Raw genomic sequence first — 26188 nt, forward strand, 5'->3', positions numbered from 1 at the left:
AAAATGAAGGTTCTGCATTCACTCGAACTGAGTTCTGCAGCAAGGGGAGCTGTATTTGTGCAGCAGACTAAATCCTTCACAGCACATCTTCCCATGCTCTAAAGAGGCTGGGAGAGAGGATGCTGTTGAACCACATTGTCTGCAATTGAAAATGCCATGTTGCTCCATGCAAAGCTCATATCCACACACAGGAAGCCCAGGCAGCCTGGCCAGCACCTGGTTTGGAGAAAAATGTTTTGGAGAAATATCTCAGGGAAGGTAAAAGATTTGAACACAGATTGCAGTGAAGATAAGGAGGTGGTTCCAGGCAGGAACACCTAAGCAGCAGGTTCAAGAACCTTACAGGTGATGAGCACTTCAAAGGGAAGGGGAGGAGCTCTCTGCTTATTCCATCCTCTCCCTCACCATTACCACAGGCTCTGTAACAGCTTCATAAGAGTCCCATTTTATCAATTCCACAAGAAGGCATTTGTGGTAGAGGTCTCAGAACAGACCAAGCCAACATTTTAAATACTAAACTATACAAACCACTTAAGAAGCACTGAAGGTTTCAATACTTCTAAGGTAGGAATTGTGTCATGCTCCAGTCCAACACCTCTCCCCACAAATGTGCAACCATCATGGGGTGTGGACAGAAGCAAGCTGACTTGCTAGGACAATCTCTGGTCACTGGTTCATAAAGGAAGGAATTTGCCAGTAGTTTCCTCCAAAATCCTGTGTGCTGAGGATTAGATCCAGCTGTCATTCCCCCACAACCCTCCAGAAGAGCAGGACACAAACCTACAGCAATATTTGGGTGTGTGCTTTTCATGTGAAATTTCTAGACCTGTTTATCTATACCTCTCTGGGGAAACAGAGTTTTGTGTTCTCTAAAATATCCTGGACTCTACAACAGGTCACAGCAATTTAAAATACTAGGAAGCTGTTCCAGTGGCCACCAATAGGGAGAAGATGGGCTTAGTGTGCTAAGCCTCATGTCCTTTTCATTGAATTTGCCCATTTCTCAGGCACATTCTGTTAACTCCAAAAAGCTACACTTACAGAAGACTCAGCATCAGTGTTGGACGTAAAGGAGATGTTGGATCAAGGTGTAATGCAAGAAAAAGTGAGATTAAGGAACATAGTTTCACTTTCCAGAGAAGCTGAATGACACCTTAGACTCTGGCTAAATTCTCAAACAAAAAAAACAAACAGTCATTTTAGAAGTGTTCTTCCACAGGTAATAATATGGTAAGATTTTCAAAGACACTTTTGAAGTTCAAAAAACTCTGAAGGAGAATTATTATTCTGGAGTTTTTTTAAACTGTTGAGTCAGCTATTTTTTATAGCACTTCAGCTTGAAAAATGAAAGCACTGTGTTTCATTATAGTTCTTTTTCTCATTGGGTTGTATCAGAGAGATCCATTTCACTCTTTCCTATCCTATTTCTAAATGTCACTCTGGGCAGAGCGGATGTTAGTGACATAAGTTATGAACCTCAGGAAGGTGAAAAACATGGGCACAGCCAGAAGCTACTGCAGACAATATTCTGAGAGGCAGCTGGACTCCATGCACAGGATGAACAAGAGATGACACAGTTCCTTCCTTCAGGATCCTGATACCTAATCTGGGTGACTGAAAAATGAAACTCAGAGCCCCTGAGTGCACACGAACAAGCCAGAAGGAAATCACTCTCATAGTTCAGCTGCACAAAACCCAAATCATATTTGTTGTTCTTACCCTCCACCACTTCATGGATAAACAGGAAAGCAGGATTTGACACAATAAGCACAATTTATGTGTTGCTCCATGACTTTAATTGCATTAAATCAAATAAGGCATTTGTAAAAGAAATATATTGAAAGAAATGGGACATTTTCTGATTCTCTAAAGAAGTATTTGAGGGATGACTTCAAGATAGGTGAGATACATGAAACTGGGCAGAGAGAAACACAAGAGTGAGAATCATGAGACTGGACACTCCCACAAGAACACAAGCAGCAGCAATTGCAAATGTAACACCATTCAAGTTGTGTTGTGTAACTCCACTGAAATAATTCTGAGCAGAGAACACAACCCCCAGCACCACTCCATCTTCCAACCACTGCCATTACAACATGTGCTACTGAACAGAAAGCACATTGAGAGAATAAAAATCACAAAAACTACTCAGGGAGGCATCCTTAGAAGCTGTTGGTTCTTTGGATTCAGTCATGAAGATCCTCACACTACAGAAGCTGGAACATATTAGAGGGGAAACCTACTACAGTATTTCAATGCAATTTGCCAAATGGCCCAGCATAAACTGATCAGATCTGCTCTGATACTGAACACAACCAAGATCTTGTGACATTGCTTCCCTACAAATCACTGCACAATGAATTACATAACTTAAAACTTGTGACAGAGGCTGAAGTCCCAAAAAAATGTCTGCTTTAAAGAAAAATTTAGTCTTTAATGGAGCAAAGCTCTCAGGGGTAAAAAACTGAAATATACTTCCAAATATTGTTTAACAAAGATTGAGGTAAGTCAAACATGAAAGGATATTAACCTAAAAATAAATAAAGGCCATTTAGAACATCAATACTCCTCTAGACTTGATAAAGTGAAAACTCAAAACCAGCAGGTTTCATGCTGCTGAATTTTGAAATATTTTTGAATGTGTTAGCTCATGGGCATCACCTCTTTCATAGAAATATTGACATTTCTTAACAGAACAGCTTTGCCATGATTTTTCATAATCACCTCACTGACCATGGCACAAATCTCCATTTCCATCTGGTTGATTAAAAAAATTCTACAAGCATTTATTTCCTGGGTCATGCAAGATAATAGGATTTAAGTATATCTGAAGAAAAGAAACAGCAAAGTATGCTACAAAGCAGGATTAAAAGAAAATTATAAAAAAGGGGGTTACAAGGAGGAAAGTTACTTATTAGGACTATAGCTCAAGCCAGCTGATAGGGTCTGAATGCTACTTGTGTCCAGAAGAAATGAATCAGGAAATTAATCAGATTGTTGGTGTAACACTCAAGAGAAGGTCAAACAAACCCCTCAGACCTAAACCTCCACATCACATGGACAGTGCCTTGAAACTCACAGTTCACATCAAGCCCCTTCTCCAGTTACAGGGTTACTTCAAGCACAGCAGCAGATTTTGCCACAGGACAGAATCTCCTATAAATGATATGTAATCCTCTATAATTTCAGTGTCTTGCATTCTCACACACACCAATTGGGCTCATGGAGCAATGACACTTTCATCTCTTAAGTTTTATCACGAAGGGGAGTTTAAAACATTGAATTTTAGTCACCAAAACAAATCTGAGCACACAGCACACACACAATTAAGAGTGGGTCAGCTTTCAGGAGCCAAGCCTTGCTAGTGTGCTGTGTAAAACCAAGCATTGCACAGAGCACTCCAAGCAAATGAGAAGACAGACTAACCTGTGGCTTAAAAAGAAACTTTGTGGAGTCAGGTCAAAACCTCAGGCGGTAGCAAAGAAAAGACAAACAAAAAAAAGGCCAAAGATTAAGTGTGAGAGGATAAATTAGTAGTAGAGGAAAAAGGAGAAAAACATGCTAAGAGGAATTTGCATTATTGTCCAAAAATAAGGTGTTGCTGTGCTCGTCTTATTTCCAAGATAGACGGAAATAGTTAATAGTTATCTGCATCATTCCAGCCCAAAGCAAGCTACTAAAAAAGAAAAGCAAATGTTTGCAAATAAGCATCCCACTATTTTGGGAAAATTCAGTGATCTTGATTTCCCCACAGGGTGCAATTCAACTGCTGCTAAAGTCAGTGATGCCTTTTTCCATAACTGAACATAAATTTACTTTAAAACAACAACTAATAGAATTTGATGATGGCAACAAACTGAAAAAATGTACATTTTTATCACATATATTGCCAAAGAATACACACAATACAAATTTATTTCTTACACCTTACCATCACTGAACCAGTTGTAACTTGTTATAAAATTAACTGCAGTTTAGACAATTAATTCTAATTAGTAATATTAAAGACATTCACATATTTATTTACTCATGAAGTGGAAGGGTTAGAAAAGAGTCTGTCCGTGACATATTGATCCTCCTGGTGCTATGAAGAGAATGTTAAAAAGGCTTTAAATATTTTCAAACATAAAACTCATTTTTCTATCCAAAGCAATTCCTTGACATAAACAAACCACCAAGAACAGTACCTGTATCCATAAACAGCATGTTCATTTACACCAGAGCTAATGTTTCCTTTTGGTTACCACAAACTTATTTGCCCACCTTACAAAGAGAGGTTTACTATGAATAGAGGCACTCACATCAGATAAAAACTGCTTTCCAGTTATATAATAAAATAAACACCAAGTAGTCATTTTAGTTTGAGAAACTTGTTAAACTACAAAAATATTAATTTGATGCAAAGTCTTCTACAACATTTTAAGTTCTACTAGTTCAGACTGGTAACAGCAGGTTAGTAGCAGTTAAGTGATGAACTGCAATTACACTTTGTTGAGGTAGTGTTACAGACAAGACAGCTTAACATTAAATAGTTCAGCAGCAAGTATTTGACAAACCAATGAGTTAGAGACAAATTTTGCCCTCTGAGAAGCTAAATGAAAAAGCAACAATAAAGCTTACAGAACTTAGCTCGTACAATTTGCCTTGAAGGCGGTAGATTGGTTCCCTGAAATAGCAAATTGCAAAAATGAAGTTTTATTTCAGAAACATTCTCTCATTCTTTTCAACTCCAAACAATCAACTTACAAACATCTGTTTATTATCTCTACAATAAAAGGTTCAGCAAAGTCCTTTATACCACAAGTAACCAAGTTTCAACATTGAATTTAAAACGCCAAGCTTTTTCTTCACTTCTTTAGAGAGAAAACATTCACTCAATTAAAAAATCATTCATTTTATTTGTGTATTTTTGAAGAGCCAGATAATTGGTTGCTTTTCCTTTTATGGGACACTCCAAAGTGATGACAGTCCTTGTGTTTGACACATGTTCCAGCACAGCTAGATAAGAAGGAAATCTCTCCTCAGAGGGGAGAGGCTGCTCTTTGAAGCTATTGCAGTGTTTGGACCTTCCAGGGTTTGTTTTTTTTTTTTTTTTTTCATTTTAATCCAAACCATATATTATATCAAAAATGCCACTCATGTTGGTCAGGCTGTGGGGAACCATCACATCCAAGAAGTTGCTGGATTATTTTAAGAAATATCCTGAAAATAACTAGCAATTTCTTGGTGAGAGGAAGGGATTGAATTTCCAGCTCCAAAAAGATGACTACAACTCTTGCCAAGAACTCTTGTCTACAACAGCAGCAGAATAGGAGACTCTGAAATTTCAGGTTTATCGCCTGGATCTAAACTCAGTTGTCACATTTGAAATCTTTGATCAGGTGGTGAAACCTCCTGAGCATTGTTTGACCAAATTGCACGTGAAAGCATCAGGAATATATGCAATACTGGTAATTGAACAAAATTTCATTGTCTTATTTTTAGTAATTTTTATTATGAAAATTTTTTATTTCGTTCTCAAGTATATACTAGTTCCATAACAATTGTTTTTCTGTTTAAGACTTTGCAAAAACCTCAAAGTGAGCAGAAACTCTCCAAATTGTAACATTATGCTTCTTTTCATCTCATATTAAGCAGAGGACTGATCCTGCCAAGTACTGAGAACCCCTCAGTCACACAAAAGCAGAGAGGCAAGGCAGGCTCAGGAGCACCGAGCACCTTGCAGAATCAATCCCATATTCTTACATGACAAAAAGAAACAAACAATTTCATTAATGAATCTCAGTGAAGATACTAATTAACCTGAGAGCATCAACCACTTATTCTTTGTTTATTTTGAGAAAGGCCTATGGTACATAGTCAGCAACTGCGTGGTGTCAGCTGAAAGGTTTCAGAAGAGGTAAAGGCAAATCCACAGTTGGTTGCTGACTTGCCCTTCACTGCAGTTGAGCTGTGAACACATCAGGAGTAGCAAAACACACAAAGCACACTCAGGCAAGTACTCACCAGCGTTTGGGATTCTGAAATTCACAAGTTTGCAGTTAATGACAAAACACCGATGTGTAACATGAGGATTCAAGGCACTGAACAGCATGGGAGGGAAGACACTCACCAGCAGTGCAAGCAGCAGCAGAAATGCTAAACAGCAAATGATGGTAACAATGGAAGTCAGGTGGCTTTGAAAAGTTCAGCAAAACAAGGCAATGAGGACACATTTATGTATGTTTGAAGCAAACAAAGGTAAATGATACACTTAAAACAGAAAATGCAGCCAAGAAAACCAAACAGCTTGGATTAACTTGCACATGCCATTATCCATTCTCTGTTAGGTGCCTACCTGATTTCCCACTGCACTTTTGTTAACCTGACTGCTTCTTTGTTGGGCACTGAGGGAAGCAGAGGAAAAGAGTTATGCTGAGGAAACTTGAACTAAGCCAGTTCCTGAGCAATAATTTTAGCAGTAATAGTTACTTTTGATCCCAGCAGAGAAAGCTAGATTAACACAGCAAAAGAAACACAGGAAAATCATTGCATATATGTGCATTTCTACCTGATGATATTTGCCTGCTAAGGACAGAAGGGACATGCACAGCAGACAGCTCCTACCAATCATCCCCTTCGCAACAACATCCTTCTTGCATTGGTAAAGGTTACTAAAAGCACAGAGAAATTATGGCTCATGTGGGTAACTTTGGAAACATTAGCCTCTATAAATACTCAGAAGAGACAAAAAGCAAGCCATTTCTGTTATTTAGAGCAGTACAACAAAATCCTCCCCTGCTGGAGGCTCCTTAATAGCTTTGTCTTGACAGTTTGTTTTGGATATTATTCTAATATTTATATGCACTTTGAGGGTGTAAATAAAATATAACCAATGGATGAAGCCTTCATAAAGCTGGTTCAAAGCTGAAATCTTGTAAGAATAGAGTACATTTGAAACTAAACCATATTTAAAATATTTTGCTCAATTCTTGAACTTTGGTAATCCCAGTTCCTGAAACAAAACACACTCCTGTCTCAAAACCAAACAAGTTGCCATTAATTCTAAAAGCATTTGCATTATGTGGCAGTTTGTGTTAGGCCACAAAATTAAAATATTGCTGGAAAGAAGGAGAAAAGCATTCCAAGAGCAGGCTTTGGCTACTCAGCCACCAGCACTGGTGACATCAGCAGTGGTGACAGGAAGTTTTGTTTGGATTAGATGATACCATTTCACCAGGCCCTGCTTCACTGAGGACAGAAGCATCCATATGGCAGCAGCTCCAAAGGCTGCTCTTTGAGGAAGGCAGAGGTGTGCTTGGATCAGAGCCTGTGGCCAGTCCTGCTGTTTGCTGCCCAGCTGCTGCTCCAAAGAATGGATGAAACACCCAACTCAGCCCTAGTCCAAATTCTGACCCTGCCCTTTGGACCACACCATCAAACCACCAGTCCAGATGCTGTCTGGGAGATCCACAAGGATATTTATTCCTTGTGCCTGCTCACTGTGTTTAGCTTGATAATCCTGATCCTTTTGACCAAACAACACTTCATGTCCTTGGTGCAACATCTAAGTTTTCTGTTTTTCTTAATTTTATCACCTTAGAAAAGTTAATTATACCATTAACATCATACTAAGAAATCCATGCCTTTTAGAAATAGCCCAGCAATTGGTCTTCTATTTAATGTCTAACACAAATTACTCTTCATGCAGATTGATGCATGTAGCTGTTCTTGAATTACACCAACTGGAAACAAACTCAAGCCCAGAATTTTGCCATTTGTTCAGCCAAACAAGACAAACATTAATATTCTAAGATTTCGCCATTTTATAACTATGCAAATTTGTTCTAAACACTGGCCTTGTTAAATTCCTCTCAAGACAATTCACATTGCACTGTACCTGCCTCAGGTCCTGCAGTGCTGCAGAGTAGTTTGTAATATTTTGTGCTCTCATTCTTGTGGTTCACAGGACTTACACTGTTACTGCAGCTGCATGAGACAAGGGGCTAGAAGGCTCAGCAGAGGAAAGGAAACACCAGGGAATGTGGGGAATCTGTAGTCCAGGATGTTTGGATACTGCAGAAGCCCCTGTTCTACACAACTTGTTTCATTTCCCAGTTCTAACACAACTGCTGTAACAATAATACACTTACAGTTTCAAATTAGTATTTTCCTCCATTTGTCTCATTAGTGAATATACTTTAAATTCTTCTTTGCTATCCAAATTTTCTCTTTTAATTGAGCAGAAGTCAACAAGGTTACTTTCCTTCCCATCTGTTCCAACCTAGAGAAACCCTTGCTTAAACTTACCAGTGAACTTAAGCCAAGAGTCACTTGTTATCTGCTTATGCCCCATATAGAGCACTTGGGATTTCCAGATCTCAGCTGGCAAAAGAGGAAGCAGCTTTCCCAAGAAATTGAACTTGGGAATTGTAAAGACACAGCAGCAAGGACCATGGAGGCTGCAAGAGCAACAACCATGAGGGGAATTTTTCCAGGGGAGAAACATCATGCAATAGGTACAGATACACCTGGAACTCCAGAATCCAGTACTATAAAATATGGAAAGTTTCAACATGACACAAGGAAAAGTCTTTTCATAGTGAGGTGAGGCAAGCATTGGAACAGGCTAGCATCGAAAGGCTGGAGAATCTCCAGTTTTGGGAATCCTCCAGATCTGATTGGACAAAATCCTGAGAAGCCTGGTCTGAACTCAGCAGGACCCTCCTCTGAGCAGGAGGTGGGACTGTGTGACTTCCCAAGGTCACAACACACACCATGAATATACATGGAGTGTTTTTAGCAGCCTTTTTCCTGTCAGAAAAGGATGAAGAGTAGTAAATAGCAGGCAGGTTGTTATCTTGACCTCTAGAAGGCCAGCCACCATTCCTACAACATCCTGTTATTTGTCAAGAGAGCTGATAACAATATCTAGGACCCACAAACAACTCTAGAGAAAGTTGCTCAAACCAAACACATAAACAGCGCCTGCCTTTGCTTTCTCCCCTCTCAGCTCACTGAACTCCATGTTTTAAACCTTCAAGGCACACTGCCAAAGATGTGCACCTTGCTTCACAGTGCTAACTACAATTGGCCACAGTCAAATACTACTGTGGTGCCCAACTTTGCTGGCAGCATCTCACACAGCCCAAACCTGTTGTGATTCCAATCACTGTTATGGCAAATACAGCATGAATGTGTCTGAAGGAACATTTATTCTTCAAAGAGTGAAGACATCTTCTATGTTTTTACTAGTGTCAAAATGTTGGTATGAAGTCCCTGAGGCACAAATTGCTGGAAACTGAGGGAGAACATTCTGGAAAATATTCTCACAGCCTTTCAATTAAGCGAGGAGAACGTCAAACCAGGCCCTGCAGGGCATTCTGCTACTATTATTCTCTGCAGCCAAACAGCAGGCACACTTAGAATTCAGTGACATCCATTATTCTGAGCAAAACTGTTTCACACAGAATCACAGCTCCCAAAGTATGCATCAATAACAATGTGGAAAGACCACCAATATCCATTTCTGTGGCCTGAAATGTGTGTGACTCCAGACTAAGACATAAAGCTCCAGCTTCAGTGAAACCAGGCTTGTGAACTGGGTGAAGTCTCCCCTGCAACTGGGACAGACTTCAACATTGTGGCTATTGAGAAAGAGCATGGTCCTGCATGTCTGGGACTCTGCAGCCTGGATCTTCACTGACATAATTCAGGAATTGTGTTCTGAGCATAAAAAAAAATGCCAAGCAAATAAACAAAAAAGCCTGGCAGTGTTTTTACAACAAATTTTCCATGTACTTACTTTGCAAAGCCAATGAAGTCTTCATGGTTGGTGTTGATATAAGAAACCTGGATATCAATGAGCAGCAGCATCTATTATGGGAGACAGGAGAGCAAAACAGGATGGGTAAGGTGGAAGAAAGAGATTGAAGAAAAGGAAGGAAGAAAAAAAACAGAACTCTTGAGTCTCTGCATTACTGAATATTGTTTTCATAATTGTTCAAGCCAAAAGCAATATTTTCTAAATTCCACTGCTTCTGTTTCTGTGCTTATTTAATAAGTTAGACTACAGAAGTTCTATTCCTTCTTCCTACTTTTTTTCCTAACAGACCTCATTTTTCACCTTCTTGGCCCTTGTCCAGTCCATTAAGATCAATCATACACAGGCAGAGAGAACACATTGATTCCAGCTCTGCATTTTGCAAGTTAAGCAAATTCTGCCTATCTGGAGCATTCCAGCCAAGCAGCAAGGAACCTAAACCTTAAACCTAAAATCCATACACTTCCACACTTTATGTACCACACAAAGAAGTGATAAATAATCCAGTCCTGATCCAGAAAATGTCCAGCCCAGCCATTCTATGTGCATATCTGGATTAAGAGATGGGCTATCAACACAATGATTTGGGTACTTATCATTTGTCAGTCTTTCAGCAGCCCACAGAGAATTTGATTTGACCCTGACAATCTAACTCAGCAAAGAACCTGCTAAGATATCTGCAAAAAATTCCCTCCCACCCTCCAAGAGGCTCTGGAATATGCAGGAGACTGCACTTCACTCCTGTCTTTTCAGACTTCCATTTAGCAGAGGGAGCAAGGAAGGAACCTATTGTTATCAAATGGTGGCATTTCATCTCTTCAACCTTATTTCTGCACAGTTCCTCAAATAGAGCATCACTCCCAAATTCTTCACAATTCCCAGAAGATATTAAATGCCCCACTTAGACTCTAATCCCCACTATATTTTTGCTCCATCTCTTACCTCTGAAGGATAACTGCTAACATCATAAATAATGATGTGAATGTGACAATAACCTATTTGGTCAATTTTTGGCATTTACAGAAAGCCCATATTTTGTTCTTTGTTCTGAGAAATAGTCAGGTATGTGCATACAATGAAGAACAGGAAAATAAAACTCAATTATTTTAAACAACTTGTATTTTCTCCAAAATTTTGAGATAACAGTGTTCTGACTACAACTCCCTGCAAGTACAAGCTCAGCTAATAATTTTTTGCTGAATTATTTTATGACTACACTTGCAGCACAGATTAAAACAGCAGGAGGTGCTGCACAGCTCCCTAACTTGCACAGGGACAGGCCTAGGGAGCCAGGAGTCCAGAACAGCTTAGGAGTTCTGCTGAGCTCCTCTTCCCAAAATATTTCTATTGTCACACTCTGCACTCTCCAGACAATAATTCCAAATCCTTTCCACTGGATTTTCTCACATGTAATCTCAGATTTGCAGCTTCCTGGATTTGGAATGTTTGGCTAAGTGATAAATGCTTTAACCAAAATTCTCTGACTTTTAATTTGGTTTTTAGCTTTTTTTGTACTTGAAGGAAAGCTTCTCACTCTCTCATGGGTCCCAGTACAATTGTTTGTGAGCCTCACTGTAATTAGGGTGTGGGTGCATGGGATGGGTATGTTAAAAACACCTGGAAACAAAGCAGAAATAAGCTATTCCAGTGTGCATCTGTTTAATCAATATTGATTTCCCACACACAGCTCTAGTGGCCCAGCTAACAAGTTGGCACACTGGCACAGGAACAAGCCATCACTATTTAACCTTTCTGTAACAATTCTAGTCCCTATCAAAGCTCAGTGGTAAAGAAGCAAATTTTTTCTTCTCTAAAATGTGCAACCTATTTTTAAAAAAATGAAATCTTTCACTGTCCTACTGCACTTTGGATGTAAGAGCTCTTCTTCCCCAAACTGTCACATCTCCTATTTATTCTCACCTGGTCCTTGGTTTTCTCTTCTCTTTCACGAATGTAGCCAGCAACAATTCTTTCTGTTTCCTCACACAACCTTGGATATGTTGCCAACTGAAACAGAAAATTAATAGAAATTTCCACCTGCAGAGAGGCTTCAGTGGAATACAAACAGGGAAGAAAGCAAATATTATAAATGCTTGGGACTCAAAGTTTAGCACACTGCAAACAAAGCAAGCCTTACTTGCTGTTGTTCAGGGACTGCAGAGACCTAAACCCTTGGATTGCTGCTGTTCCTTTCCTCCAGGGAATACTGAGGAAAATACACTTTGGACATGTGAAACACAGTCTATCTGGGGTGAGGTTTCTCTCTCTTCTACTGGGCCTAATTCCAGAGTGGTGCTCTAAATGATTTCCAAACTTCTTGTTTTTAAAGGCTCCACCTTGTGGCAAAATCTTTACATAACAATATTGCAAAAAGCAAGATACAGTGCTAAATTTGGCAAATAACACTGGGAAGAGCATCTGCACAGTTAATTTAGGTGACATGTCTTCCAGACTTTGACAAAAGTGAAAAAAACCTGGAAACTCTGCAGAAAACATACCAGAGAATCTGCTTCTCTATGGTTTTTGTCTTTCGGGTTTTAAGAAATATTTCCTTTGAAATTAAAAAATTGGGGTTTTTTTCAGAAAAAATGCCAGAGGATATTTCTCAACAAGCTCATCATAGCTGTGCTCACATCCCAGAATCACTCCTGTGCTTGCTATTGTGGGGTATCCTGCCCTGGGATGGTGGGACAGACAGATGGACAGGTGAGAAGTGAAAACACGGTTTTAAGGAGGAAACTGAGGGCACCTCTTGACTCAAAAACACCTCTCACCATAGAATAAAAACAAAGGAATCAAAAAATGAACTTTTCCATCATTACATTATTCTGAGCACTTTGCAGAAGTTGTAATTAATTACCTGAGGAAGTCCTATGAGTCATTGAATCAGAAATCTCTTATAGCACCATAAAATACAAAACAGCCTTTATATTATGTACTATTCCATTGCATTTTACTTACATTACCAGATCTATGTGCAAGTTACCTTTTTAGTGCACTTCTTGACAGTGTTGATTAACTCTTGCATCACCAGATCCACACTTTTTAAGCAAGGTCCTTTCAGCTTAACGATCTGTTTTTTAACAATGGCTTCAAACGCCATATCTGGAGTGAACAAACCTGTTCTGTGGACATAAAAGAATATGTAAGACAATAATAAAAACATCAGGCAAGGAAGATTTTTTTTTTTTTTTTACTAAATTGCTCAAATCTTCACTTTCAGAGCTGAGTAATAATCCCTACAAAAAGAGGCTTCCACAGAGCTAAATTTGCTTCTTTCTCAAAGGAAGTATCATTCTGAATAAGAATATACTCAGAATATATGCTTGAGAGATGAAACTCCTTCAAGAGGACTGCAAGAACTCTAAGGAGTATTGCTACAGTGCAGTAAAGCCTCAGCAGAAGTGCATCAGACCTTAGGGATGAGTGGCAGCTGCAAGCACTCCATGCACAATCCCTTGCACAGCAAATCCATCAGAATCCTATGGCTGCACTTTTCACTCACACCAGAAAATGAGGTTTTGTTACTCAAGAGTCCAACGTGGAGAATTTCCAGTTGGTCACTGCAGAGTAAATGAATCTATAAACAGCTACTCCAGAGAACCAGTCCTAAACAAATGGGCCTTGCTTATCTTTTAAACACTCTTTTCCAAGGTCTACCTTGCCAGATAAATGATATAAAAAACAAAACTATAAAAGCACATCCAAAATTATCATTTCACTATGATAAATCAAGACCTCTCCAGCAATCAAGCAAGGAAAGTTCAAATCCTGCACCACAGCTACCAGGGTCAACCATCTGAGAACTTACCCATCAAGTAACACAAGAAACATTTCCCAGAACTGAGAACAACAAAGCTTGTAAGCAATGCTTTGGGAAGATATTCCATCTGTACCATGAGACCAGGCACAAAAACATGGGAGCACTTGCCTGATGCCATGGATGTTCTTGATGGCATAACTTATCTCTCTCCTCAGCTCCTTCTCATTGAATTCCATCTAGAGGAACAGCAGCACACAAGAGGAAGGTTTCAACAAAACAGAAAATATCCCCTCTCCCTCTACAACCATAACACAAACAAGTTTAGCTGTTAAAATAGTCATTTCTAATTACACCAAACAATGCATAAGTATTTTAAAATGTTTTAGAACTAAGGCAACAGGCAGCAGTAAATATTGTTGAAAATCACATACTCTTCCATTCCAGATATATCAACAGCTGGAATGATTTTGAAGAGTTGACAGAATAAGCCAGAAACAGGATTTGGAAGACTCCACTTTTTTTTTTTAAAGCTGGTTTCTCAAAGTGGTGTAACTTCCGTGATTATGATCTGTTTATCCTTCCCTTCCCATTCTACAGTTTTCAACTAAATTTAAGAGAGGAGTTGTCCCAGTTATGAAGTTATAAAGCTTTTCTTCGAGTTTCTTGGAAGGCAGCTGGCTGAAAGAGAAGTCAGTGTTGTCACAAATGAAAGGGTCATTACCTAGGTCAAACCATCATAGAATGATTTAGGTTGGAAGGGACCTAAAGGGCTATTTTCCATTACTCTCATTTTAATAGATACCAGCTACTTGAACACAAGTCAAATTGACCAACTGTAACTGCTTGCCTGCCCCATTTAACCAAAGAAAGATGCCATCTGTGATAAAACAATAGGAGAGCACAGAAAATACTATGAAATGGGATTATAATTATATTCTCTTTCTTGTATTTTAGAATTCTTAGCATGTCTCAGTGTCCAATCCTAGAAATTAAGCCAAATGTCTCAATTATAACTTCATGTAATTTCCTCCACAGTTAAAAGCAAATTCTTTCAATCAGCTCTTTGCTTGGCTATACTACTATCAGTAGGAACATAAGGAAACACAAAATAAATACAAATAAAATAAAGCACATCAGCAAGATGGATAAATACCTTCACAAGTTCAAAGGGAAAACGTTCATGGAAAATACGATTGATTTTGGCACCTCCTGAAAGTTCCAGCGTATCAACTTGATCTCCTGATCCTTCAATTCTTTTTTCAAAGTCCACTGAAAACTGCTGTACCATCCTAAATGGCAAAGGAGGGGAGGAAAGGCAAAAAGAACAAACAAAACCTGGAACAATTTAAGCATATTAACTACCAACTCTTATTTCAGTACTGCCTATTCAAACATATTTAGCAATTGCCAAAAGTATCTGTACAAGTGATTGAGCCAATCCACAGAATCCCTACCTGCCCACACCCCCCTGCATCCCTTGCCTAATAGCATGGTGTGAATCCAGTGCTGCAAAATTCAGAAGAGATTGGGAAGGAACTTCTTTTCCCCATGCCAAAAGGCAAGCCCAAGAACCAGTACTAACATGGTGATGTGCAAGTACCACAAGCTCCAGCTTACTTGGCTCTGCTTTGACTTCTGCAGCACTCAGAGAAACCCACAGGAGAGTTCTCCCAGTCATGGAAAAGTCAAAGGTGATGTCCCTCTGTGCATCTGGAGTAAAGTCTCAAGGAACTGTCTACTCTTTTGGACACAGTTGTTACAAAAATAAGGAGTAAATCAGAGTCTTCATCTGGCTCAAGAAAGCCTCTCTAGTTCAGCTGATTACTTCTCCCTCTGAATTCCAAAGTTTTAGTTAGAGAATGAATCCAGCCCCAAACATAGCACAATCCACTGTTCTTACCATCTATCCCAGAGAAATTAAAATGCTGAAAAGCACAGAAATCAGTCAAAGCAGGAATGTGACAACAGGCATATAAGAGAGAAGAGCTAAGTACATTTTACACTTCTTCCTTCACAGGCTTCCTCTCTAATAGGTAAATTTTATTTGCATGTAAACACAGGGGGCTACAACTGAAGGGAAAAAAAAGGGAGAGCCAAAATGGCAGCTCCTCCAGGTGAAAAGATTGGCAGCACTGAGTATGCAGCACCCTGGAAACAGGCCAAGGAAGGAAGGAAGCAGATGCAGCAAAGCAGCAGCTGCTCACTGGTGCTCAGTCCACAACATCAGCATTGTCCTTTCTCCCTGGTGCTAAATCCACAATCAAGGCAGGGCTGGGATTCCACCTGCACTTGATTCCAAGTCAGATGAACAGAGATCTCTGTTCCATGGCTGATATCAAAGTCTCATCAGACAGACTTATTTTGTGGATGAGACCCAAACCAGACAGTGACTTAAGCAGTGAAAAATCAGTTCAGAACTGGTGATGATAATCCCCAAGAATTTGCCTTGCTGTTTTCTGAAAGCACAACAAACTTTTACTGACAACTCCTGCAGCAAAGATCTTTGGGTCTTGGGTGCACAAAATATGAAGGACGACCATCTTTGATTCATTTTGATCTTGCCATCTCTAGGTTCTTTTGGACAGCCAAGTTTTCATACTAGAAAAAGAAGCATTCTTTATTCTTCTTCCAGCCTCCTCATCTTACAGACATCCAACACAATGTCTCTCCCCTGTTGAGGTCATCTTTTTGGCAGACAGAAGAATATGTCTACACAATCAGAAGCAGTTTTTTACCTTTGATCATCTCTGCTGCCCATCTTCATGCCTTTTCCTTGTTCTGCTTTCTCCCTTTTCTAGGATTACTAAAATTAATTTAGGGAAAATTCTGTTGAAATTGTAGAATAAATAAAGTGTTCTGGAGCATCAAACACAGAAATCTTTGGAGCTTGTGTAAAGAATCCTTAACAATATCCTAATGTTTAAATTTAAACCAATCAGACAGAAGGGGCAAAAAGGCAAAACAAACCCATTTGAAGTGGAAAAGCAAACAAAAGACACTCACTGCAAGAGGGCTTTTGTTTTTCTGGTGGGATCTTCTGGTCTGAAGTTTTTGTACACCTCTACTTCATGTTCTATAGAAAGCAGCTGGCTCTGGAGTTTGCTTCTGAAGGCTGGCAGGGTATCCCGGATATGATTGGTAAGTTGCTAAAAAGCAAATAAAAATCTCTTTATACTGTCAAAAGGATGAAAGCAGGAGCACAATCATTTCCTTCTGACTGCCAACCATACCAGCCATGACCTGTGCCAGTTTACTGTTCCTTTTGATCTCTGATGCAATGGAGACTTTTAAAGAACAATTCAATATTCCTGGTGCACACAAAATTCCTCCATCCCCTCACTCACTAAGCCCTGTTACTACACACCTGTTTAGTTACACCTGAAAAAGTTACACACATTACATGGGTAATTTAAAATTACCTCTCATCTCTGTGCTGATGCCACACTCCCATTTTGCTGCTTTTCTTAAGGGTGTTTCATAATTCCCTACATATTTATTCAGCACAACAACTGCTACAGCCACAAGGAAAAGTGGGAAAGAAAGATAATCTGAGCACTCACAGCATGTTTCTACACACACATATATATATGTTTTAATATGTTAGGACAGCACTGTCTATGACTTACCTGTGCTGTAATTTTCTCAGGTATTGTACACATTCCTCAATTAAAAGCAAGCCAGACTTCTTCCACTATGCCCCAAACCCCCTCCCAACCCCAGCCAGACAAGCTGTACATTTAAATTGTCATACACCAAAAGATATCAACTCAAGTTTCAACTTGCTGAGCAGACTGACAAGCACAAAATCAAAAGCTGGAGTTTCCCTGCAGCACCACCTTGTGGATACAAAGAAACTGAAATATTACCTGAAAACAAAAGTTCCCCAATATCTTGAGGACAGAACTTATGTAGATCTCCCATATATAACATTCTACACACAGTAAAAGCAACAGAAGATCAACAGTTCCTACTGAAGTAGGTAAATTTTGAAAACAGCTCTCAAAAAAGTTAATAGAATAGAAAGAGTCAGGACACACAAGACATTGAAAGGTATGTGCAGCTTGTGTTTCAGTCTCAAAACTGAGACATATGGATTAAACTTTCAAGATGTAAAACAAGGCAAAAATTCTAAACACAGAAAGAAATTCATGGTACAAGGAATTTCTTGCATCCTGATGAAGACTTTAGCTCTGAAGCACAAATAAATGGCATTTGTAGTCTTTTTGAACAAGTTCAGTGCATTTCATAGCCTGGCTTTGCAGTTACAGCTGCAAAGTCACTGCAGCAAAAAACTAATCAGAGCAGCCATTAAGTTTTCTACTTTAACCAGGAACATTCCAGCTGTTTCCAGCTGCTGTCCAAAATGGACAAAGCCAGGCTGACCTGGTCTTTGTCTGTTCCAGAGGAAAAGCTGCAATTTGACAGTGAGCTGCAAAAAACAGTATCAAGCTTGACTTGCAGGAATACCAAAAATACTGGGCAACTGACAAGTTAAATGTAACAATTGAAGAATAAGATGGTATACCTCCAGGGAGGGAAGCAAATCTTGGTTTTGATGTTCATATTCAGTATTCTAAAGAACAGGGAAGTGCAGAACTGCCAGCAAAAGTCAGAAACTACAACTCACAGCAAGCTGTTGTATCTACATGCAATATGCAGCTTTGTTTTTACCTTGTGCAAATTAAAAACACTGAAAGCAGGAAAGGATGAGTGAGGTTGAGAGACCAATTTCATTTTAATACAGTTTTTATATTGGCCCTATCATTACAAAGCTGAAACAAAGGTTTCAGGTCTTACCTGGTTTAGAACTTTCTGGAGATAGGGTGTCCCCATCCGATCTGCCATGTGTCTGTAGGATGGGTGGGAAAGAAAGAATTTCCTTTCTGCTAGAAGAGCTGCTTTTATGTCCTTCTTCCCATCAATGTCCTTCTGGCTTCTGTTTACAACACCAATATAACCTAAAACAAGACCAAACCAATGGGTAAATCAATGCAGATATTGCCTGAACCAGTGAATTCATCTTAAATAGAACCAGGCTGTCTCAGCTCAAACAAAACTTTCCAATTCAGGCATTTCAGGACATGTTTAGTAGAATAGTAACCTTAACACTGCCTAAATTGTTCATTCTGTTTACCTATAGCAGATAGATTTCCTTTAGATCACCAATTCAAACAGAGAATATCTGAAATTCTGGTGAAGCCTAAAGAAACCAAAACAAAAAAACAAAAATCCAAAATAAAACTGAAATACACACAGAGGTCTATGCAGATAAATGATATGACATTAACAAAATACAAAAAAAAAATTTCTTCTCATTTGCTGGACCAACTTGTTCCATGGGAGGAGATAGAAAATTATCAATAAATAATAACTAGAATCAAAATTATTGATATTTTTAACAGAATGAGCAAATGTGGCAGTAGCTGCCAGAACATGGAAAATTCCTGGCAAGGATCAAAACTGGTTTCCAGTGAGATTACCAAGCTCTGGTGCTTCCTTCTGTCATATACAAAGAAAAAAAACCATTTTTTTGTTACAAGGAACCTGCCAGAAAAGAAAAATATTGGCTAATGAGATGTGCTGGTATTACACTGCATATTCCAGAGGAAGCAAGGATTTTCCAGGTCCAGAAAGGACATTTTTAGCACAGCCACCTTTATGTTTGCTGAACACACAACTGCAAAACAAGGAACACATCAAGTCCAGCATAACCTTTGATTTATCTCCAGGACTCCCAAACACCATCCTCACCCAAAGCACTTTCAGGACTGCAAAGAGTAAAGGCAAGTGAACACTCTCACCTCTACGAAGAGGGAGGAGTTTGTTTTCTAGAACTTCTCTTGCATCTGTTCCTTCATCCATCAGATCCAATTTTGTGATCACACCAATGGTTCTAAGGCCTGACCAGAGTGGAAGCAGGAGGAAAAAGTTATTGAAAAATTATTTAGAGTCGTAAGAACAATTACACCTTACAATTATGTTACCACATATCTGTGCCCTTCTCAAAGCTATCACACAATAACAGCTCCAACCCAAGTTATATGTCTGGAAAAGCAGGGAACATAACTGCAAGTGCTGAAATGTGTTCCTCAAAACTCCTTAACAAAGCTCAGCATCCCTACAATATGACTGTATAAAATTTATGCTGTCAGTATCCAGAAATCCCATCAGCACCATCCCCTATTTTGCCCAGTACTACAAAAATTCAAAGATAAGTGTCACAGACATCTTTTCATGAAAATCCTTTCCTTAGGAGTTTTCCTCCTGAGAAGCTGGGAGGCCTCAGGAACAAAATGTAAACATTGATTATCTGCTGCTGTGGAATGCAACAGGTGCATCTGTGATTGGCTCATGTGGATGTTTGTAATTAATGGCCAATCACAGTCAGCTGGCTCAGACAGAGAGTCTGAGATAGCTGCCTTTGTTATCATTCTTTCTGATTCTATTCTATTCTTAGCCAGCCTTCTGAGATGAAAACTTTTCTTCTATTCTTTTAGTATAGTTTTAATGTAATATAAAATAATAAATCAAGCCTTCTGAAATACGGAGTCAGATCTCTGTCTCTTCCCTCATCCTCAGACCCCTGTGAACACAGTCACAGACAGCACTGCTCCACTAGCTTATAAGTGATAGTAACAATATTTTAAAACTCATTTACAACAACATTACCTAAACAATACTGAGCTAACAGTGATATTGTGATGCTGAAGATTGTGTGAAAATGTAAACAGACATCTATATGACATATTATAAATTATAGAATTTCCTACAAGAGTTGGTCTGTTGTTTTCAACTATGTTGTTACACTTGAGAACAAAAAGTGATGACATTCAATCCTGCTTACCCTGAGGATCCACCTCCTTTGCCAGCTTCAGGGCATCTGAGTTGGCCAGGTCAGTGTTAGCTGGAGTCACAGCCAGGATCAGGCAGTTCTCTCTGGAGATGAACTGCATTATCATGTCTCTGATCTGCTGCTCGATGTCTGGAGGCTGATCCCCCACTGGCACTTTAGTGATTCCCGGCAAATCAATAAGGGTCAGGCTTAAGACTGCATGGACAAGATGGAGCATAAACTGGTTACAACACCACACATGGCAAAGGGGACAACACAGCCATGGCTGCACACAAGTTTTGGGCACATAAAACCCCACAGAACCACCTGCACAGGCAGATTAATAGGTCAACAGTTGTCAACAGTTCAAACAAAATGCCTGACAATCTGCAAAGACTTGTTCCCCCATTGGTCTTACATCTCTGGATTTATTAGTACTATTTAATATTAATATTTAAAATACTGCAACTGGTATAAATTGATATTCATATCAAATATCCTTGAGGGCTCTAAGACAAATTAACATGGTTTGCTGAGCTTAGTCCAACAACAGGAGCACAGGCAACAGATCACTCTCATTGCATCCTCCAAATAAAGCAAAACAATTGTTTGGATTATTTATTGAAATAGTGTCTCTGACCATGTTTTCAATCATGTCTCTAATTAAGAAATTCCCAAAAAACAATCAATAGTTAGCCTAACTTACATAGCAAAACTGTTATTAAGGGGCTTGGGGATATATTGCTGGTTTGGGAGGTTTTTTTGTTGGTTTTTTTTTTAATCTGTAACATCTTCAGAAAAGTCAGAAAGATTAAAATATTAATCTATTAAGAAAACCTGGTTTGCTTTGGTATGATTTCCCTAGCAAGGGCCACAGTGCCAACAAGGGGCATCCTTTAGCTAAATGACAAAAATGCAATTCCTAGGAAGGAAATACCAGAAGTGCAGTTGGAGTCTGGTTAATATAGACAACCATGGCTGAACTAAAAGATTGATCCTAATAAAGCCAAGCAAGAGCAATAGGTAGGAAATTTTCTCCTGGAGTCAGCATGTTCAACAAACAAGCTTTGAGGCAGGGGATTTAGTTGAGCTTCTCTGCAGCTAGAAAAATCATGCTTCAGTCAAACACACCACTTTTGTCCTATATCAAAGACAATTTCAATGGAAAACATTTTCTCTAGATTGTCTTCATTAAGCTGGGCAGATGGCAGCCAGAGGAAGCCACTTTGATATATACAGGGGGTCGTCACCAGAAAGCAACTTCAAACACTGTTACTGTCTCCATATATTTTTAGTGACAGCAAGCAATAAATTTTCAGTAAGGCAGGAGACACAGAGACTTTCTAGATCAGGGAATTCCTCTGGAGAGTGCCAAAAAAAGTTTTGTTACAAGTCCCATTACTGGTCTTTACTAACTCAACCTCAAACCTTTTCCAGCCCAGATCAGGCAATAAGAGCAGATACAAAAGGTCATGAGCTACATAATATGTTTATATGACAGAAATGTAAAGTAGAATGATTTTACCTACCATGTGGAGAATATATTCTTAAATTAATAGGAACTGAAGAAATGCCTTTGTTCATTCCTGTCACTCTATCTGTTTCAACTTCAATTTCCTGACGAACTTCATCAAAATCAGTAAATTTCTTCCCTTTGCAGTGTAGAAATTCAGCATATTCTGTCAAGAATACCAACAACAACTCTGTATTTCACAGGCTCATTGACTTGCACACCCACTTTCAAGCCCCCAGTGTTCTTCAGATGTGTGGGCACAAAAGTTGGTCACCATGGCTATCAGAAAAGATTATTATGACTGCACAGATGAAAACCAGCCCTCAACAAGAAAGGCTCAGTTAAAAGTCAAGTTGACTGGAAATTATTTATTGCTCCTATCTTCAGCACATCATCTTCTGGAACAATTGAATCTTTCAATTAGCTGCCATTTACAGTAATAGAATAGGGAACAGATCAAGAATGAGATTGAGTTTTCATCTGATCTCATTTGCTTGTAATACATCCTAAATGGAAAAGTAATTCAAATTCTGTAACAGGAAAGATTTTTAGCATTTGCTTCAAAAACTTACATCCCATGTTACACACAAATTTAGTAAAGGAATTCTGTAAATTTTTACAAGTTCAAAATGAAAAAAAGATCACTTAAAAACACTGTAATCTTTTTAACACAGCTTCTAATTTCCTAAAAGTGTCCTGTAGTCTAAATATGAATCATGTTTACAAGTTGGCAAAAATGTCCATAGAAATAGCTGTGATTTTGCTGAAGTGGGACAACACAAATAACTCCCAAGCCTTTCATTTCAAACAAGCTGCTGTTTTACCTTAGAAGAGCATTGAAGAGGAACCAGAAAATTTGTTAAACCCAAACTTGACACTTTGTCCCTGTTTTGACTTTTGAATCCAAATACTGATACTAATCATTGCAACCTTTTTGGTTGCCTGCATAACCAAAAGCACATCCCAGGATTTTAAACCTGGAGTTTCTTCCTTCAAAGCAGAACACAAAGGTTTATCTGCATAGTGAAGCTGCCATCAGAAATGATGACAAAAACAGAATTCCAGACACCAGCTCACATCCTGTCCCCAGCAGGTCAGAGTTGTAGGAAAGGCTGAAAAGATTTGTGCACATTTTAGTTCATTTCATCCTGCAATGGAGGCCTGATCCCAAAGCTCCCTTCAGAAGTTTCTTCCCCAGAAAATGTCCCTTGCTAACAAGCCCAGAGCAAAGAGCTTGCTTGGTACTCAAAGAACACAGCTGAGAACACCAAATGTGAGAATATGCATTAAAAGAGGATCTTATGGGTCAGTACTGAAGCTGGCTCCCCAGAAGTCACTTTGTTATTATTAATGACAGAGCTGTTCAAAAAGTAACAGTAGTCAAAACTACAATAAATAGTTAAAGCAAACTGACAGGAAAAAAAGGACAGAGTGCAGGGGAAAACATCAAATACCCACCTGTCTGTCCTAAAATATCAATATCCCTCCAGATTCAGTGTGTGAGCAACAGGGAAACTCACCCTGTTCATCATTTATTTTAAAAACAAGAGAGCACCTAAAAATAAGCACCTTATTTCATATCCTTTTTTCAGCTCCAGCAGCAAAATGATAATGAATGGGAGTTTTGTTTCATTATCCACCATTTATTAAAGAAACAAAGCAGGGAATATTCAAATATTTCAAAAATAAAAATAACACGATGCACAAAAGAAAATATCTCAGTTGAGAATTTACATTTGTAAAATTTGTCATCTCAAGGCTGGGAAATAGATACCTAATGAAAAAAAAGAGCTGGCAAGTGGTTCATATTTTATCCCACCTCTTCATGCACAGCTCCTGGCATAAAATATACATATTCTTCTTAGTTATTTTTTTCTCATAGTGGATCATGATTTTCTCAGGAAATGATTTCTAAATCCAGTAATTAATAGTTGGTGCCCAGCTGTGATCAGTTGACTCAGTAGCCAAGGAAGGTTTTTCTCTTTTTCCCACTCTACATTCATTAATAAATTCACTATCTGCCAAGGCTTCAAAGCAATCCACATTAAAATGTTTGCTCTTTTTTAGCTGGGTTCATGTTCATCAAATCTCCTCGCTCCTGGTGCCATCTGTGGTGCCAGCAGGGCTGAAGGAATGAACTGCAGGGTGGTTCCTAACCTGGAATAAGAATTGCAAGGGACAAGCAGAGCTTTGTTCTGCTCCTTTCAGCCCTCAGCCTGCCCTTGGCACTGATGCCTTCAGCCAGGCTGCAGCAGCACAAGCTTTAATGCAATCTTCACTTTCCAGCTTTCATGCTAAGAACACTGGGAAAATGGTTTATTTATGGTTTTGTGGGAATGGACATAAAGCTAGGCAAGAAAAAGTGATCCTGACTGACATATAGCTTCAGACATGGATTTTTGGTATAAAACTGAAGTTACATTAAGAGAAAGAACAATTAGATACAAAATTAAAACAGTCCTTGCATGTAAAATAAGTCTTTTTTTTTCCCCAGACTCATTAAAAGCACCTTGGATAACATAAAATTAAAAGGCTACCAGAGCATAGTTCCTTCAGTGCATCCACAAGTGATTAATTATCTCTTCAGTTATGATTAAATTAGACAAATCATCCAAACTAGTGGTATGATATCACATCTTTTAAAATGCCCCTTATTCTTCCTGTCAGTTATATCTCTGTTAGCCTTTATGATTTAATCTAGCACAATAATATATTGTTATGAGCACTAAACAGCTATTGCTATTCTCAAACTATTTAAATTCTATAAACACTTGAGATATTTCATAAATTTGTCTCTAAGCTAAAGAGAGCCAATGACAAGGATCAGCCCTTAGGAGTCCATCAGGGATGTTTTGGAAAACATCCTTGATCCACATCAGGCTGAGCCCAAAGCTTACAAAGCCCAAAGATTTTATTCTGTACAGAATAATCTGTTATTAGAGGTCAGGAATTCACCAGGATCAGAGCCCTGGATCCAGAGCTGCTCCCAAACTGATTCCAAGCAGAGCTGCTCCAAGTTGGTGGCAGTATCCAGTGCAGAGAACTCAAAAGGGATTGAAAGTGTTCCAAAAAGTGGTTCATTAAATTGTAGCAAGCATTTTCACTGCAGGCAGCACAGGAGGAGTATCTGCTATTACTGCCCCTTGGGGAGGTATCACTCAAGAACAACACTTTTTACCTTCAATAAAGCATCTCCCAAAGCCTCAGAACTCTTTCCAAAAGAGTGATTTCAAGAGGGTGTTTTAAAAACAAGCAAATAAACATCAGCAGCCAAAGTACTTCACCTTTTCTTTGATGATGGACAGCTTTTTCTGAACAAAGTAAATGCAGTTCAGTGAATCTGGACCATGGCAAATCATTCAATGGTGCTTCCTTGAAAAGAGAGGAACTATCAAAAGCCCTTGTCCTATCCAACCTACAATCCCTCTTCTGCTTTGCCATTTCTGGAGCTTTTCTAACAAGCTGAAGATGAAATACTCAAAACTGAGTTATTCCACAGCTAACCTTCAAGCAGAAAGGCTCTAACAAACAGAAGTACCCTGGCATTTCCTGAAGCTAAAATAAAAAATCCTGGCAATGCAGAGAATGACAAGAATATCATAGCAGAAGATATGAAACATGGAAACCAGTGCATATTTGATAAAGTAACTCCCAAAGATAGCAGGTCACACTCAGGAGCAGTGAATGGCTCATTAGAAGGGCAGACACTTGCACCAGAGGAGGAAAAGCATTCTTTTGGATGCAATAATCTTACACAACCTTGGAAGTTTTTGTTTGTAGAAGGAATTTCCCTCTGTTCTTCCAACCATCTCCTATGGATGATGCTTTCTGTAGTTCCAAGCCCTCACACAGCCTTCCTCCAGGCATTTTTTCCTCATTTTACAGAGGCAGAGCTCTCACCAGAGCTCTCTCCTTCCCAGGACTGAGGAAAAGCAGAATGTTGTAGGACTGCATTTCTGTGCTGCATCTTGTACAAAGTTTACTCCTGTATTTCACAACAGCCTGACATCAGTGAGTTTTGCTCTGTCAGAGATTCACTGTGAGCACCAGGTCCTTTTCTGAAACCCAACCTTTTTCTTAAATATCAGCCTTTCAGTACAGCAAAAAACCAGATCCCAGCTGAATTGCTTCTTACTTTGGGGATATTTTTCTTCTTTTGCAAGCAATTTGAATTCCAATTCTCCCCACCAGTACCTTTCAAATTCTTGTTGTATTTGCCAAACATAATAAACACACTCCATTCTGTCATCCCACCAGCAATACAAAATACTGAACATG

General features: G+C 39.0%; 1 protein-coding gene across 8 annotated transcripts in view; it reads right to left on the bottom strand.

Moving 5' to 3' along the window:
• The window catches only part of DNM3 (dynamin 3), a 174674-nt gene that overhangs the window by 126046 nt on the left and 22440 nt on the right, over nucleotides 1–26188 (bottom strand). For 5 of the 8 annotated variants that reach the window (XM_064720172.1, XM_064720169.1, XM_064720168.1 and 2 more), the window contains exons 3-14: nucleotides 21927–22076; nucleotides 20410–20613; nucleotides 19367–19465; nucleotides 18363–18523; nucleotides 16569–16711; nucleotides 14719–14854; nucleotides 13734–13801; nucleotides 12789–12927; nucleotides 11723–11809; nucleotides 9785–9855; nucleotides 6338–6386; nucleotides 4637–4666 (exon numbers count right to left, since the gene is read on the bottom strand). In XM_064720172.1, the coding sequence (XP_064576242.1) occupies nucleotides 4637–4666; nucleotides 6338–6386; nucleotides 9785–9855; nucleotides 11723–11809; nucleotides 12789–12927; nucleotides 13734–13801; nucleotides 14719–14854; nucleotides 16569–16711; nucleotides 18363–18523; nucleotides 19367–19465; nucleotides 20410–20613; nucleotides 21927–22076 (1337 nt within the window). Of the gene's footprint in view, nucleotides 1–3426; nucleotides 3445–4636; nucleotides 4667–6337; nucleotides 6387–9784; nucleotides 9856–11722; nucleotides 11810–12788; nucleotides 12928–13733; nucleotides 13802–14718; nucleotides 14855–16568; nucleotides 16712–18362; nucleotides 18524–19366; nucleotides 19466–20409; nucleotides 20614–21926; nucleotides 22077–26188 lie in introns of all 8 variants that reach the window. The other 3 variants (XM_064720173.1, XM_064720171.1, XM_064720170.1) reach the window with 2 other exon arrangements.

Source organism: Zonotrichia leucophrys, chromosome 8, assembly GCF_028769735.1.
Source record: "Zonotrichia leucophrys gambelii isolate GWCS_2022_RI chromosome 8, RI_Zleu_2.0, whole genome shotgun sequence".
NCBI lineage: Eukaryota > Metazoa > Chordata > Aves > Passeriformes > Passerellidae > Zonotrichia > Zonotrichia leucophrys.